The sequence below is a fragment of the Rattus rattus genome, chromosome 10 (assembly GCF_011064425.1).
Source record: "Rattus rattus isolate New Zealand chromosome 10, Rrattus_CSIRO_v1, whole genome shotgun sequence".
NCBI lineage: Eukaryota > Metazoa > Chordata > Mammalia > Rodentia > Muridae > Rattus > Rattus rattus.
In genome coordinates, this window is record NC_046163.1 from 34,109,748 (window position 1) to 34,125,301 (window position 15,554).

At 44.3% G+C, this 15,554-nt stretch overlaps 1 protein-coding gene across 8 annotated transcripts in view; it reads right to left on the bottom strand.

The window, feature by feature from the left end:
* Cacna1e (calcium voltage-gated channel subunit alpha1 E) overlaps nt 1-15,554 on the bottom strand; it is a 304,265-nt gene that overhangs the window by 267,524 nt on the left and 21,187 nt on the right. For all 8 annotated transcript variants that reach the window (XM_032914636.1, XM_032914632.1, XM_032914633.1 and 5 more), the window contains 2 exons: nt 10,980-11,085; nt 10,076-10,215 (listed from right to left, as the gene is read on the bottom strand). In XM_032914636.1, coding sequence (XP_032770527.1) covers nt 10,076-10,215; nt 10,980-11,085 — 246 coding nt within the window. The remainder of the gene's footprint in view (nt 1-10,075; nt 10,216-10,979; nt 11,086-15,554) is intronic.

A 15,554-nucleotide genomic window follows, 5' to 3' on the forward strand; every position in this document is an offset into this window, starting at 1 on the left:
AAAGAAAGACAAGGGGGAGGAAATAGGAACTTAGTTCTTTTCTGTGCAAGGGCTGACTGGACATTACTGCTGGACAAAGGAGGCCTGTCTTCTCCTTCTTCTGCAGGGCCCTTCTGACCTATATATAGGGTTAGGTTAGGGTTATGAAAAGTGGGGGAGGAGAGATCCAGAAGACAAAGGAATAGGAAGATTGGAAAAATGGGGCTCTAGAGGGGGAGGGAAATTCTCATTGTTAATAAAATTAAAAATGAAAGCCTCCATTTCAACTTTTACTCTTGGGATTTCTTTGTTGTTCTTCCTAATAATAGCCATGGAGGACTTTCCCAGTGTTGATAAAATTAGATATACTATTAAAAAGAAGTGAGAGCTAACCTATTGTTCAGTTTTGTCTTGGCACAAAATGATGATAAAAGAAACTTTTAACAGCCATGGTATCAGAATTCGTGATAGTTTCAGTGAAGCTGTTCTCCTCAGTTACAAGTGTAAGCAGGAGGGGTTGCCTCTGAAACACTGCCTTTTGAATATTTTAGTTATAATCCTTTGACTTATAATGCTCTGGGCTCTTGCTTTGTACTGGACAAACCACCCTCCATGCCCTGGCTCATACGTCCTACTTCGAAGAGTCTGGACAAAGCACTTAGCCTGGTGAGCATCAGCTTTCTCTTCTGTGGAAAAGTCGGACAAATTTACCCTTCTCCCGGATATAACATGCAGTGACTGTGGCTGAGTAACTTGGCCTTAACTGGCTTTTACTGACTCTCCATTACGCCAGCCCACCCACTTTTTGTCTTCTGAAATCTAGGCTGCCTTGCCTCGCCCTTCCCTTTCAAAACCACTGTATAAGCACATGTACTACCCCCTGACTTCATTGACATTAAGCAGTGCCTCGTGTCCTAACATTTCACGCCGATGCATTTATACTTAACTGCAGACTATATTTACAACACAGACATGAGTTACAATGTCTACTTAAGGGAGAAGATGTATTTTATCCACAGAGAGGAAATACAAACACCCCCTTTAATGTCTACTCTGTCTTCGGAGTCTATAGAATGAGGTCATATGTTATACCCTCTACTTTGCCAGCACATCTCTACTTTCACAGCCCCTCACTCCATCACTCACACATCCATGCCCATGAAGTGAATGGCAGAACGTTGGGAGTAGTCTTCAGAGAATGCATTTGCTACTGTTTCTGTCTCTAAATCACCTTTAATAAACATAAATCCAAGAAGAAAAGCCCCAGACAAAATGTCCTCAGTATCACCAAGCTGCCTTCACCTCCTTTGCCTTAGCCTCTTCTTGACCAACACCACAGCTAAATTCTTGCCCCATTCTATTAGCTCTTGACTAAACTTCCACTAATGGGGCAAGAAGAAGTCTTTTGAGAAAAGAAGTCTAACACCAAAACTGCAGCTGGAATACAGATGGTGCTCAATAAATATCTGTTCAGTGAACTAGTGATAGATCTCATCAGAAGAGAGAGAGAGAGAGAGAGAGAGAGAGAGAGAGAGAGAGATGCACAAGAAAACTTTGCCTACTGAATCTATGTATAATCTGCCAAGTTCTAGCTGGCATTCTCGTTTGGAGCCTCCCTGAGAGTACAGAATTCAGAAAAGACCGTTAAGTTTCACATGTGGCCCTATGCCTACCTCTTCCCCTGACTGAACCTTTTCATTCTAAAAATAAAGAATAATATAACAAGCAAAATTCTGCATCTGAACCATATCTCTCCCATCATACAACTGGAACAGAAATACTGTTCCAATAAAAGAAGTGGCTGCATGGAGCACAAGCTGTAGTGCTCCCCGGGCACAGAGCACTGAGCATAGTGCCAGCGATAAGGGGGGAGGTCTGCCATAGAAGCAGTTCCCAGCTCTGCTCCAGAGGAAGAATTTCAAAAGCAGTGGAAGCTAAGAACTCCCAGACCTCCCCACCAGCAGTATTAAGGACACCAGGTTCCTAGGCTCCTGTTTCACTGAAGCTGGAAAGCTCAAAACCCATCATGTCTCCTCCCTTAGTGTCAGTTTCCCATCTACAAAATTATAAGCTCCTTGCCTCCTCCCTTTACCCAGCTTTCTTTCTCCCACTTCTGGCTTCGGCCCACCCACAGCTAAAAGGGTAAGTAAAAGACAAGTCGGTAAGAGGGATCCCACGAGGCTCCCTGACATGATTTGCTATATAAATACCCAGGGCTATCACACTATTACTGCAGGGATTTGAATCGGGCTGGGGGCCCCTGGGGCTGCATAAGCAACACCTCCCCCACATTTTCAGCACCAGAAAGACAAGGCTCCCAGAGGAAAATTGTGCTTTCCTCGATCTTTAGCTGCTAGGGAAACTCATGTTAGGGCAGCCTTCTTACAGAAACCCTCTAAAAATACCTATCGATGTATATTTAGCTCCAGATATCATCCTCCTACAAACAGGCTTTGGGCTAAACCACTCTGTGTATGCCTCTGGCTGGAAGCTGGGGCTGCAGGATGGCTGGTCCCACTCCTCTGCCGCATTCCCCTGCCCACAATTTCCTTTGTCTTCCCTCACTCTTCTAGGTTATACACTCACTCCATGCAGGCTGGAGCTGAAGATGCAGAACTCATCCACTTCTCTTTGCCCTGTCTTTCCTCAGAGGTGATCCCAGGGTAAAAAGAATTTTTAAAAGACGTGTGCAGCGTCCAGAACAGAGTTAGAAGTAGGATTCCACCCCCAGCTTAAAGTCTTCAGGGATCCCCTGCTTCTCTCAGATTCCAGTATAAACACTCCTGCATGAACTAGGCTGGCTCCCGTTGACCTCTACAAAACTGTCTCTCACTACTGAATTCTTAGGAATGCCCTCTGTCTCTCTCCTCATATTTCCTGTCCCCAAACATTTGTACACCCACTCCTTTGTGCACCTCAACGTTATTTAAGTGTTATTTCCTTAAAGAAGCTTTCCCAAGAGCCAAGTATCATACCCTTCTTCTGAGTGTTCATGACATGTAGACTCACTGTCCTGGTGAGGGACACATGACCTATCCTACCCACACCTAGCATGGTGCCATAGACTTCGGGTACTCTGTAATGTCTTTTCAATAACTCTTAAGTGGTTGTCTGAGCCTGGTGGCAAGAACCTTAGCAGAGGCAAAAGGCTTAGGAACAGCCATGAATACTAGTGCTTGCACTTCACGTTCACTCAAACAGGCCATAGCCCCACTGCACAGTTTATCATCAGGCTACCAAAGTGTGTGCTGAGCTTACTGACCTTTTGAATGGGATGATAGACTATCCGACCACCTAAGATCAGCTTTGAACTAGAGAGTAGCTCTGTAATATCACCAGGACTGTAATGCATCTGAAAGCAAAGATTCTTTGAATGTAAGAGGAACAACATACAGCTCACCACTGGACCTGAACCAAATCATGTGCAGGGGAAATAAAGAGTGAACTTCTTCAGCAGCTGAAGAGCATCTCTAAGACACTAGTAGCATCTCTAAGCTCAGAAGATACTAAAGGCAGACAGGCTGGGTTCAAATCTGTTCATCAGATAGAACTGCCTCTCTTACCGGCAGGAAGTCTGGTCCAGGACCTCAAGGAAGAACGAAGAATCACAGCTAGCACACAATTCTACACATCATGACTTTCTCTCCATTCCCTACTTTCATGCCGACTTGCCTATGACAACATTTACTTTATAGTTTAGACACAGTAAGAGATGAACAGGACTAACTAACAATTATCATACAAGTTACAAAAACACACACTGTAGAAAAATTGCCAACATTACTGCCTTCACAATTGGGGACATTATGAAGTAAAGTAAGGAACTCTGGAGCACAAGAGAACCTGGTAACAGGGGGCAGGGGAAAGTATAAACATGCATCGTGGAATCGTGGATACCCTGGAAAAAGAGATAGTTCATGTCTCAGGCAGGCTAGTGAGAAATAGCCAGAGATCTTACCATGCTACTCAGAAGGGAATGCCATTCAATACTTAGGAAGTGTCCACTTAATATTTTGAGGCTGTGGTTGACCACAGGTAATTGAAATTGCAGGATGCTAAAATATGGGTAAAGGAGAGTACTGTAGCACTCACTTGGATATAAGCGCATTGTTAAAATTTTCTGTGCGTTAGATTATTCATCCCTGAAATGGACCTGGGGAAACTAATTAAACCTAATAATTCTTATCTAAGGTACTACTTTTATGAATTAAAAATATTACCTGTGGAATGTAGTCTTTGGCCCAGGGTTTACTAAATGCCACTATTATAGGACAAATGAGTGCTGGCTTCTCCCTGCACCCTACCCAGCTTCCTCTAAGAAGCCTCGATCACTTCCCAAGAAGACAAACTATTTCTTATTAGCCTGGAGTACAAACCCTCGGCTTCCATTTCCCTAACAGAATAAGGTAGGCAGAAGGAGTTGTAGACACAAATCCCAATGAGACCAAAGGGAAGGTGTGAGGACAATCTCTCACTACTCCAGGCTCAGGCCTCGCTCACCACTCTTCATGCATCCTGTAGAGGATGTAAGACTTTGGTAGTGGAACAAATAATACATCAGAATTTACAAGCAGTAACTACATATCAGACTCAGGGAATACAGAGATGAAAAAGCTCATAAAACCCAGCTGTCTCCCCAAATTCTGCTCTGAAAGTGGTTTAGAGATGACTGAGTTCTTATCATCCTCTATCATTCTCTGTAAGTTTAGGTTCAATAACTTCCTACTGAGATTAATATATAATGGTTATTTAAAGTAATGTAGAAGATTCCAGGTGGCCTGACAAGAGCTTAAACATAAAGCCTCCTGAGTTATTACCAACTCAAGAACAGTCCCAAGGTGTAGCAGACAGAGGTTTGTTTCAGCAAATTACACTGATTTGGGTGTTATTCGGTCGATAAGATTTGTCTTGTTGAATAAGCAAATGGATGAATGAACGGTGTCTCAATAAGCAATCTATGAAGAAGGCAGCTGGACCTTTGGATCTACTTGTCAGGCACCAAACAACATTAGGTCTTTGCCATAGGGCAAGGTACTGTATTGCAAGCCCACAGGGTGATGCCTCAGAAGGACACAGGAGAGCCTGCCTTCTTCAAACCACAGTTGCACCTCCTGCTTTGTGTTGGAAGCACTTGTATGCTGATCTACATCCCTGCTGTGCTCCATCCACTGTTCCTAGGGGACCAAATGGATATGGATTATGGAGATTTACAACTACAGAGTTGTGAGGTAGCAAAGATGACTAGTGGTGTAAAAATGAAGACATTGCAGAATGGGCTTAGAGGCAGAAGACGTGGGCTCAGGTTCCTAGATCAGTGATTCTCAAACTTTCTAATGCTGCAACCCTTTAACACAGTTACTCGTGTTGTGGTGACGACCCCCCCACCATAGAATTACTTCATTGATACTTCATAACTGTAATTTTGTTACTGTTATGAGTTGTGATGTAAATATATGTTTTCTGATTATCTTAACCAGCCCTGTGAAAGGGTCCTTGATACCCTACCCCAAGGGGTTGAAACCCACAGGTTGAGAACCACTGTCCTAGATAGTGTCTGCTGTTTCGACACATGCCCTCTATGAGCCTTGATGGATTGTCTGGAAAATGAGAACAACAAGGTCCCTACTATAATCTAAAGGCCCCCTGCAAATATCCCTGTTGAAATTTAATCAGCACTGTGATGTAGCAAGACTGGTACCTTTCTGAGGTGATTTGGTCATGTGGACACCTCCCTAAAGTATAGACTATATGCTAAAGACAGAATAGACTACTTATGACAGGAGCAGACTCCTGCTCAAAGGGTGAGCTTGGTTAGTTTCCCTCTCTTCTTCAGCATATGATGTCATTGACTCTGCGAGGACACAGCAAGAAGGGCCTCATCAGACACCAGTATCGTCTCTTAAGACTTTTCAGATATCAGAATTGGAAGATATAAATTGTTTCTGTTTAAAAATATTTTTTTTAAAAATACCGTGTCTGATACTCTGTGGTAGTAGAAAGTGGACTCGGACACTTTTATGAGTTTATAGGGATTATATGAAGTGACTGACTTAAACCATGCATGTCTTCAATTTACATGTCTAAGAACACTATGGAAGGTTAGGGATGACAGACAGAATGTGGGGACTCCAATCCCCCCAAATCCTTGTCTCTTAGCAGCAGGCTAATGATGACAGGTCTCGTGCTGAGCCAGCTGTATGATTCCACAGCACCCACCCTTCTGCCCCCGCCCCTCCCGCCCCCCACCCACCACCAGAACTGAGAGCTAAGACTTTATGCAGCCTCAACCCTGAAGCACTGTGTCATGCTCCAACACTGTCAATCCCTCTGTGCACAGGAGTAGAATGTGAGGTGACACCTGAAGACAGGGTGGGAAGGAAGTGCTGTCAGCAGGAATAACTCTGGATGCAGGTGTCAAGAAGGAGAGGGGAAAAAGGAAGATTGTGTGGCAAGGAGAGGGGATGCATAGAGCGGGCTTAAAAAAATAGCAGTCCTGCATCAGAGAGCATGATCTAAACCCCAGGATCTTTCACCAGATAGCAGGTGACAGTGAGAAAATGATATAACATCCTGGGTACTGGATAGTCCATCTCTGCAGTCTGTTCTGCCCACCTCACTAGTTGGTACTGCAACATATTAACTGAAGTTAAGACGCCATAATTGTAAAACGTCCCTAGTTTAATGCACCACTAAGAAACAGAGAACACCATCAATGCTGCCTTACTAGCATTCTGAGACATGAGCTGACTCCAGAGATGGTGTGCCTCCTAGCCACAAATCAAGGTGGTAGGCAAATATGCAAATATAGACAGTTCAAGTACCCATTCCATTGCAATAGGTCAGAACCTCGGCCCTCAATGATCAAGAGCACAGTGAACCGTTGCCTGGAAACCATGTGACTAAGAAGAGCTCCTGTATGTTGGGCTGGGGGTAAGATGGGACTAGAACCCAAAGTCTTGTTGGTTCAACTAGGAAGTACCCATAGTCAAAGTTACCCAGAGAGCCGTCAATGTCTGAGGAACCACCAAGAAAGCTGGACAGACAGCACAGACAGGACAATTGACTTAGCCAAGTGCTAACACTCCCTAGAGATGCAGGTGATGAACAGGAGTGTTCTTAGCTATAGCAGCAAAAGTGCCTGGTTGGCTCCCTTAAATCTGCTCCTTCAGCTGTGTTGACAGCTCTTTTTAAAGTTCATATTGATCTTCCCTTGTCTGGTCAGATGGTAGGGTCTTCTACCTCCCTATTCATATCAGATTCCCCACTTCCCACACCAGAACCACCAGATTTCCCCTGCAAAGTCTTATGGTACCTGGAGAAGACTGGTTCTGAGTCTGGATACTGAAGTTTACACATACTCATGTATGTTATATAACGTGCCATGTCATTAGCATAAATTGTATGCACATCCTCCCTCCTGGATGCTTTAAATCGTCTCTAAATTGCCTACAAGACCATGCAGCATAAACACTGTGTAAATATTAGTTATTCTATACTGCTTACGGAATGGAGATAAGGATGAAAAGTCTTTTCAGGCTCACTACAGAAGCATTTTCCCCAAATATTTCCTATCCACGCTTGACTGGATCTGCACAGAAGCCAAAGATACAGAGAACTGACTGCACTTCAACCTGTCAAACCGTCTAGTAAAGTGTGACATCCAAAAGATGTATGTTAGAGCATCTTTAATAATTATTTATCATAGCAAAACCCAGAAAGCAATCTAAGTGTTGAATAACAAGCAGAAACAAGCAGCAAGCTGTGTACATCCACTTAACAAAGTGTTCATCAGTCACCACAAAATTTCAGTAAAGTATGGAATGACGTGTGATCATATATCGAGAAAGGCAGCGAAATTACAGACATCTAAAAGAAAGCTCCCTTCGAGTCAAAGGGAGGGAAGCAGATGCCGAAAGAGCCAGAAATTGCTCTTAAAATCAGAAATTGCTTTTAATCAGTGAACAGGGATTTTTTTTCTTCTCTTCAGTTTTTTTCTGTACTTTTAAAAATCAATATAAGACAGTTTAAAATAAAAATGAGTTGCTTAGACCCAAAACTTCAAATGTTTTCAGTGCATGTAACATTGAGCAGGATAATTACACACACACACACACACACACACACACACACACACACACACACACACAAACAAACAAATCAACATGCTGCCGCTAGAAACCATGTGGAAGTCCGTGGTCCGTGCTTCTTCTGATCGTAAAGGGCAAGGGAGCTACTTTTGCAGTGGTATCGATGACTGCACGTGAACAATTGAGAAAGAGACACACAGAAGGCTTCTATGACAACCCCTAGCCCCCCCCCAAAAGTATGATAAAATGCTGAAGTATAGCTCCCCACTTTGAAGGATCGAAGGCTTCTAGTTGGGGGTCGAGGTGGGGAAAGACTCTGTTTTCTTTCAGGGGCTGGCCACTGGGAATCTGACCATGCTCTGGCAAGCATACAAGCAACACAAATTGGACTTGTTTTTTTTCTTCTTCTCTTCTTTTTTTTTTATTGAGGGGTGGGGTTGGGGGAGACCACAAGGGTAGGGATCCAGAAGGGGGAGACTGAGAAGTAGGTGTGATCAGGATACATGATGTGCATGATTATTCAGAAATAATAAATAAAATTATTGTGAAAAAAAAGCAAACACTAAAGACACCACCATACCACCAATTCAAATGAAATAAAATAACACAACTCAAGTTCTCGCTTAGGACTTTTCTAATATAGTATATTTTACTAATTTTAGAGACATTTAAAAATCACTCCAGCTGCTACATTTTCTGCGAAAATATACTCCTGTGATACTGTATATATTTTCATACTTAAAATGGAGCATTAGAACATTTCTTTTTGATAATGGCCTACAGAAAATCCTTTTGTAAGGCAATAGATACTTTATAAACATGAACATTCAGCCCTGTTTATCCACTACACATACGGAGGCTGGCTGCTTGTTAGCTATATTCGAATCCAGTATATCTTCAACTACTTCTCTTTTCCTCAGTCACAATTGGCCTAAAAGCTAAAAATGTGAGCACTGTGTCTGTATTACAAGACAGTGGGTAGATACATGGCTTCCAAGCTCAGCTTCTCCGTCTCAACCCTTACCTAACTCCCTACAAATTCCTTTTTTCCTCATATCTCATCAATCGTAATGGTGGCTACACAATCCATCTCTTCAGCGTCCTGTCTTTGCTTGTCAGGCAGCTAAGGAAGGGAATTTCCATGCCAAACACTTCACCTATACAAGTTTACTCTTCTCCCCTGCAATCACTAAAAACACAATGGGTTCAAAGACTCACAAGCCATAGAAACCCTGAAGAGTATTCTTATCACTCCTAATGCCAAAGCCCATCACATCTGCTGCCAACAGCAGTGGATCCACCCATCATCCGCATACTATGTTCATACCCAAAGGAATGATGTTGCAAATATTCACCTAAATGGATCACCGTCCTATATGTGCCTATGACACAAGGTCAGTTGCAATATATACTATACTAAGTGCTAAGGAGTGACTTATCAAGTATTTTCATGTCATTCAATTTTATGCCATTAATAAACCCACAAATCCTTAATTCCGTTCTCAGTGTTTCATTCTTAGCTTTTAGTTCAGGAAAAAAAACATAATTGGAGTCTTCTCCAATCCCCAAAGGAACTACACCCAAGCATCTTTTGACTGATTTCTTGGGATGACCCCTTCCCTAGACCACCATGAGCTGCTTGCTTCAATAGAAAGGCTCTGTTTTGGAAAACTAGGTGTTGAGCAATCTAGCAAATATACAAAGGGAAGCCAGGCACCCCTGAGAGTCCCTGGCTCTGTTTAAAGCAACATACACCCAGATCTTCCAAGGAGGAGTTCTTTATGGCCTGCCTATATGGAGCCTCTTAACTTTGATCTTTTTCTTCAGCTTCTACTGTACATTTTTATCTCTGCCCACCATGCGTTCCTTATACTAGATACCTCATGTTACCATAAGCCTCCCAACACACACACACACACACACACACACACACACACAAATACACACACATGTGCATGCACTCATAAATAAGGGGAGCAAGAAGGAAGGAAGCAAGAAACAAGACTCACCCACTGAGGACCACGATGAAGTCCATGACATTCCAGCCGTTACGGAGGTATGAACCCTTGTGGAAGATGAATCCTAGAGCCACGATTTTGATCCCAGCTTCAAAGCAGAAGATTCCAATAAAATATGGTTCTGTCTTCTCCTGTGAGGATGAAGAACAGACCAACAATAAAATAATTATTCTTTATCAGACACAGGCAAAGGCACACCTTGGCCATCTCCTGCACACCTATGATGACCAGCCTTGAATATGGGTACAGCTCAGGTTATAGAAGGACCAAGAGGACCTGAAGCTGCATGGGATATAGAGAAGGGGGAAAGGGCTGTAGACATGGACAGATGTGTCCCACCTGGGAACTAGACATTTTTCTTCTGGAAGTCCCTGATGACATACCATTGCCCAGAATGAGTTTATTTCTCCATTCTTGGGTCTATACCCTAGCTGGAAACTTCAGAGTTCTCATGCCTGGGTCATTTGTCTGGCCACTCATCCATGTGTTTAGACTTAATATAATTTGTGTCCTCTCTTCTGGAGAAATACATTAGACACGCGAATCATTTCTCTAGGAGAATAAGGATGTTGGCATTTAGCAAGTTCATAACCACCAACACACTCGGCTTTCAACATCCTGCTTCCCTGTTCCTTCTCACTCCAACAGTCCCTTAGGAAAGAAGAGTGGAGCAAATGGCCCACATGCCTGCCCTTTCTTTTTGCCTGACTGTCATTTGATATACACACCGGTATTTGCAAAGCCCTCTTCCTCCTGAGCCCCAGCAGGGTTTATTGCTAACTTGAGCCTCATCAAAGAATAAAGACTTCACAGAGCTGTATAAGAAAGGAAGTGGGGAGGGGAGATTGAGTCAAGGGAACCCGGAGGAGAATAGGAGAAGAAAGCAGGCACATACCAGTCTTCGGGACATTGGGGTCTTGTCATCCTCAGGAAGATGCTGCTCCAGGGCCAAGACGATGCAGTTGGCAATGATGGTGGCCAGGATCATGTACTCAAATGGCGTGAAACAGAGGAGTTAAGGATCAAGTTCGTGTAAGAGGGGATACAGCCTCCAGATGGCCATATACATCATATACATATACACAACATCATATACACAAACATATATACATATAAACTTCTTCCTGCTGACCCTTGCAGTAGGAATGATTTACACTAGCAAGCAGGCATGCAGAATAGTGTATGACCACATAGGAGGCATTTTTATTGAGGACTGGTCTGTGAAAATGAAGCATTTTCATTAAGAAAAGGAAAGCAGACAGGAAATATTAGAGTTAGACAAATGTCAGATACTCCAATCAGCGAGTGAAATAAATACATAAGTCCAGGAACTAAAGAGGGTTTCAAATTGATGGGAAAGAACAAAGCAAGAATCTTTCTCTTCCCATGCTTCAGGTACCTGGGCAGAAGAACCAGCTTGGGCCTCAATAAAGACCAAGCTGTGGCTATCTGTTACCCTTTCAGAATTGCATCTGGAGTCACCCTTCTCTCTGGAGCCTCTGATCATCTGAGGGAAAGAGGAATCCCTGGAAAGGAAACCATTCACCCACCCTATGGGAACCCCCTTCTGTTTTAATAGCTGACCCAGAATGCACATCCTGGAAGTCAGGTGAAACATTTGGGCTCTTCTTATTCTCCCCTAAGATTCTGCATTTATAGGTAACACGAAGACATAGCCATAGTGTGGTTTGGAATCTCCCATGGCAGAGTCCAGCCACTAGAACCAGACTGTGAATCCAATGAGTAAAATATACAGGCTTTTCCCTGATGCTTTTCTGAAGGCTGGCAAGGCATTCTCTGTGCCTTTTTGAAAAAACAAACAAACAAACAAACATGATTCAAGGCAGGCACCCTGATGCCTGCAGAAAGGCTTCACTGAAAGCACAGGGGAAGTGGGGCCATGGTTAGAGAAGAGAAATGCCAGCTCCCTCCCAGGGCCCAGTCATCCTGAGGTTGGGATTTCATCCTATAATTACTGTTATGACAAACACAAGCCAGAAGCGTCATTAGTCTTGCAGTTCAACCTATTCTCTGGCAAATTCCACAACTCAGGTGGGGGAGAAAGGTAGTATATTTCCCAAAGAGGGGAGGACAGAAACCATTCTCCTGTCACCCCCACAGAGCGGGCCTGCCAGTGTAGGGACACAGGGCCTAAACACCTCTTTACTAGTACAGAACGCAGATCATTCTGAAGCCCCCAGAGGCTTCTCTTCCCATCTCCACTGTAACCCTGTGTTAATGGCATCAAGTGAGTAGACAGGGATCTCTGGGGAGGGACAAGCAGTGGCCAAGTGCGCACAGAGACATGAGTAGTCCACCAGTTGTTCTCCCCTGGGCTAGCACAGGGGAGAAGGTGACTTTTCTAGTCCAAAGCATGCGGTAGTACCATCTCATCCCCACCGCCATCATTTCCATGGATCCCTGAGTCACAGGCGTTCTCCCACAGCTGGCAGTCCCTCCTTCCCACACATCTCCAGTTCACACATAGCATCCCCAGCCCAGAAATCCTCTGCTTCCTCATGCTCAGCCACCCGATCTGGAAAATGGATGAGCCTCATTGGACTTCCAAATGGACTTCTGCCCCAGATTCTACTATGCTTCCTGAAGCCCTCGCAGCTGGAGGGAAGCCACTGCCTGGAAGCCCATAAGTACTAGTAGGTACCCTTTTCTGCTTCAAACTCTGGGAGAGCTAAGGGCAACCTCTGAGATCTGAACATGCTGCAGGCACACTAGCACGCAGAGCCACTGTTTTAGGACAAGTCCCCACCCAACACACACCCTGGCAAGGCCATCAGAGCGCAAGGATCAGAAGGAGTACGCCAGTACAGCTGGCTCTAACCTAGAGCTTCTCATGTAGAGTGGCAAAAGGCTAACCCAGGGCCCAGCATCCCACAAGACTCTGGAGCAGGCTAAGCTATGCCGGGCTTGATGCTGATGCCTAGAATTCCAAGACGAATCTGATGACAGAGAGAATAGGGCAAAAGCGGAGGCTGAGGAATTTCTGACCTTGCCTGGGAACTTGGTCCAGACAGGAAACTGACAGCGTGCCAAAGCAGACTTGATGAATGGCTGCAGACGTTGAGGGCATCTGGGGTGCTGCCTCTACAATGTAGGTCACACAATACTAGTGCTACAGAAAGTTGCAATCAAATAAATGAGGGAAGCCTGGGTTAAGTAAAGTTAAGTAGGTTCCTTCCCAGCAGGACTGCTTGGAGCCTTTAATGCTACTGTACACAGTGTGTAACTGCACGCACAAAGGGTGGGGAGCGGTACACAGCACATTCCAGACTTGCTTCACCAGGCAGTCCTTTGTTCAGAGCATCTCTCTTGGGATTGGCACTCACAGGGACATGGTTAAGAGCCCTAATTAAAATAACAACAAAACAAGCAAACAAACAAAAACCAGATTTACTGGCCATCACGAATTGAGGAGAGGCTAGTATCTCTGAGTTGAGTGACTGATTTATTGCCTCTTTTATGTAACACACACACACACACACACACACACACACACACACACATTCATGCAAGCCCATATATGTCAATGCTCTTAATAAAGTTGTTCACAAAAGCACTGGCCTCGCCTAGTTATTGCCCATGGTTAGAAGTGCCCAGTGCAAACTCAGAAACCCACTCAGCACCTCCATGGATCCAGGACCTTCCTGGGAAGAACTAGGAAAGAGTACTTTCTCATTCAAGCTACTGGCTCTGTGGTTGTCTGAAGGGACTGGTGAAACAGAAAAACCCAGGAAACTGAGGGGAGAGGCTTTGCCTGCCCCTGATGACCAACCTTTTGCTGGGGAATAGTGAGTATCTAATAATTGATATTTAATGAATAAGGGACTAATCAATACACAGATAGCACAGGGACACCAGAGCCTGGGGTATCATTATAAAAAGACATCCCACATTCTCTCTACACTGTATCCCCATCTGAACTTTTGTACTGCATACTGTGGGCATACATTATCTATCAAAAAAGAAAAAGATCCAGCATGCACAGACATTCTCTTTAATGTTAGGAGAGAGGGAGGCGGGGTAGGGTCCTGCTTTGCTAGAAGGATAATGAGTTTTCTCTGAGTAATAGGGTTATTTTCATTTTTCTCTTTACTCCTTTATCCATTGTCTGACTGCTATAATGAGCACATATTAACTTATAATCATAAAATCAATTAAAGCTATATGTATTCAGAAGGAGGAAAAAAAAATCAAACCAATACCAAAATCCACCATCAACCTGATTATAAAGAAGGCAGTCATGGAAGCTTGTGCAAGATCCACGGAAGATCAAATGCCGGCGAACAAAGGCCTAGACCAAGTCAAAGAAGAACATGACCATGAAAGAGCTTCAGGCCTGCAAAGAAGCTTCCCCTCTATCTCACTGTCTGTTCGCTAGGGGCCTCACTTCATAAACTTTCCTGGCAACCTTCCCAAACACCCCTTCACTGCTCACTCGCTCTGAGGCGTTAATGAGGACTAGAGTGTCTGCAGCTCTCCCTTCCCCTTCCCTGTCTAGCGGCTTCAAGACAATCATTAGGGAAATGATAAAAATAGGTTCGCTTATTGATTTATCCCTTTTACCCAATGCTCCTTCCTTCAACCAGTTGACTCGTTTCCTTAGCAACACAGCTAATTTGAGCAGCATGGCTCGGCCGGCACACCTGCCATTTGTTTCATTCCTTCTTTAGCAGAGAAAGCTGGGGCAAGACAGAGGGTGGACCTAGTGCCACTGTGATGCTGGCTCTGCTTGTCTACAGGACCCTAAGAACCGGGGACGCATGCGCTTGCGCCTTGCACTGCCCTGTAAGCAGAGCTTCCCCCATCTAAGCCAGTCTCTCGCCTTCACAACTGCAGGCACAGGTCTGGGGAAGACTTAAGCTGCAGGAAGCAAATATGTGTGTGTGAAGGAGGTGACTTGGGGAAACACACAGCCCTATCTGTGGGGTGTTCTGAGCCCCTTCTGCTCTCAGCTGTCCCTTCCCAGAGCCTTGCTCACCAGGCACAAAGAGAATGAGTATGATGTGAGGGCCACCAGGGTCAGGCAGGTTGACAGAACACGATGTTCTCTTCAAGTTCCAGGCCTAATAGAAAAAATACTTCTGTAGGAACAAGAATGTGACCACTCTGGCATTTGCCAAGAACTCTGGTGACCCTCTGCCATTGCTCACTGGTTCCCAGGAGATAGACCTCAACCTCCATTAGCCATCCCTATCTCTAGCCTCCCAGGACAACTGCTTCCATGAAGGTCTGAATCCTCTTCTCCCTTCAGCCTTCTTGTTTAGAGATGTGTAGTTTGAAGAGGTGTAATCAGACAAGAGCTTTGATGCCATTGCATATGTCACCGCTCCTTGGCTGCACATAAATATAACAATATGTGATTATTAACTCAAAGGCAGTAGCTGTGAAAGAGCCTGTCTAGTGTATGATTCTGTCAGAAGCTTGGTTTCAAAGAGACACTGTAAATGCAAAT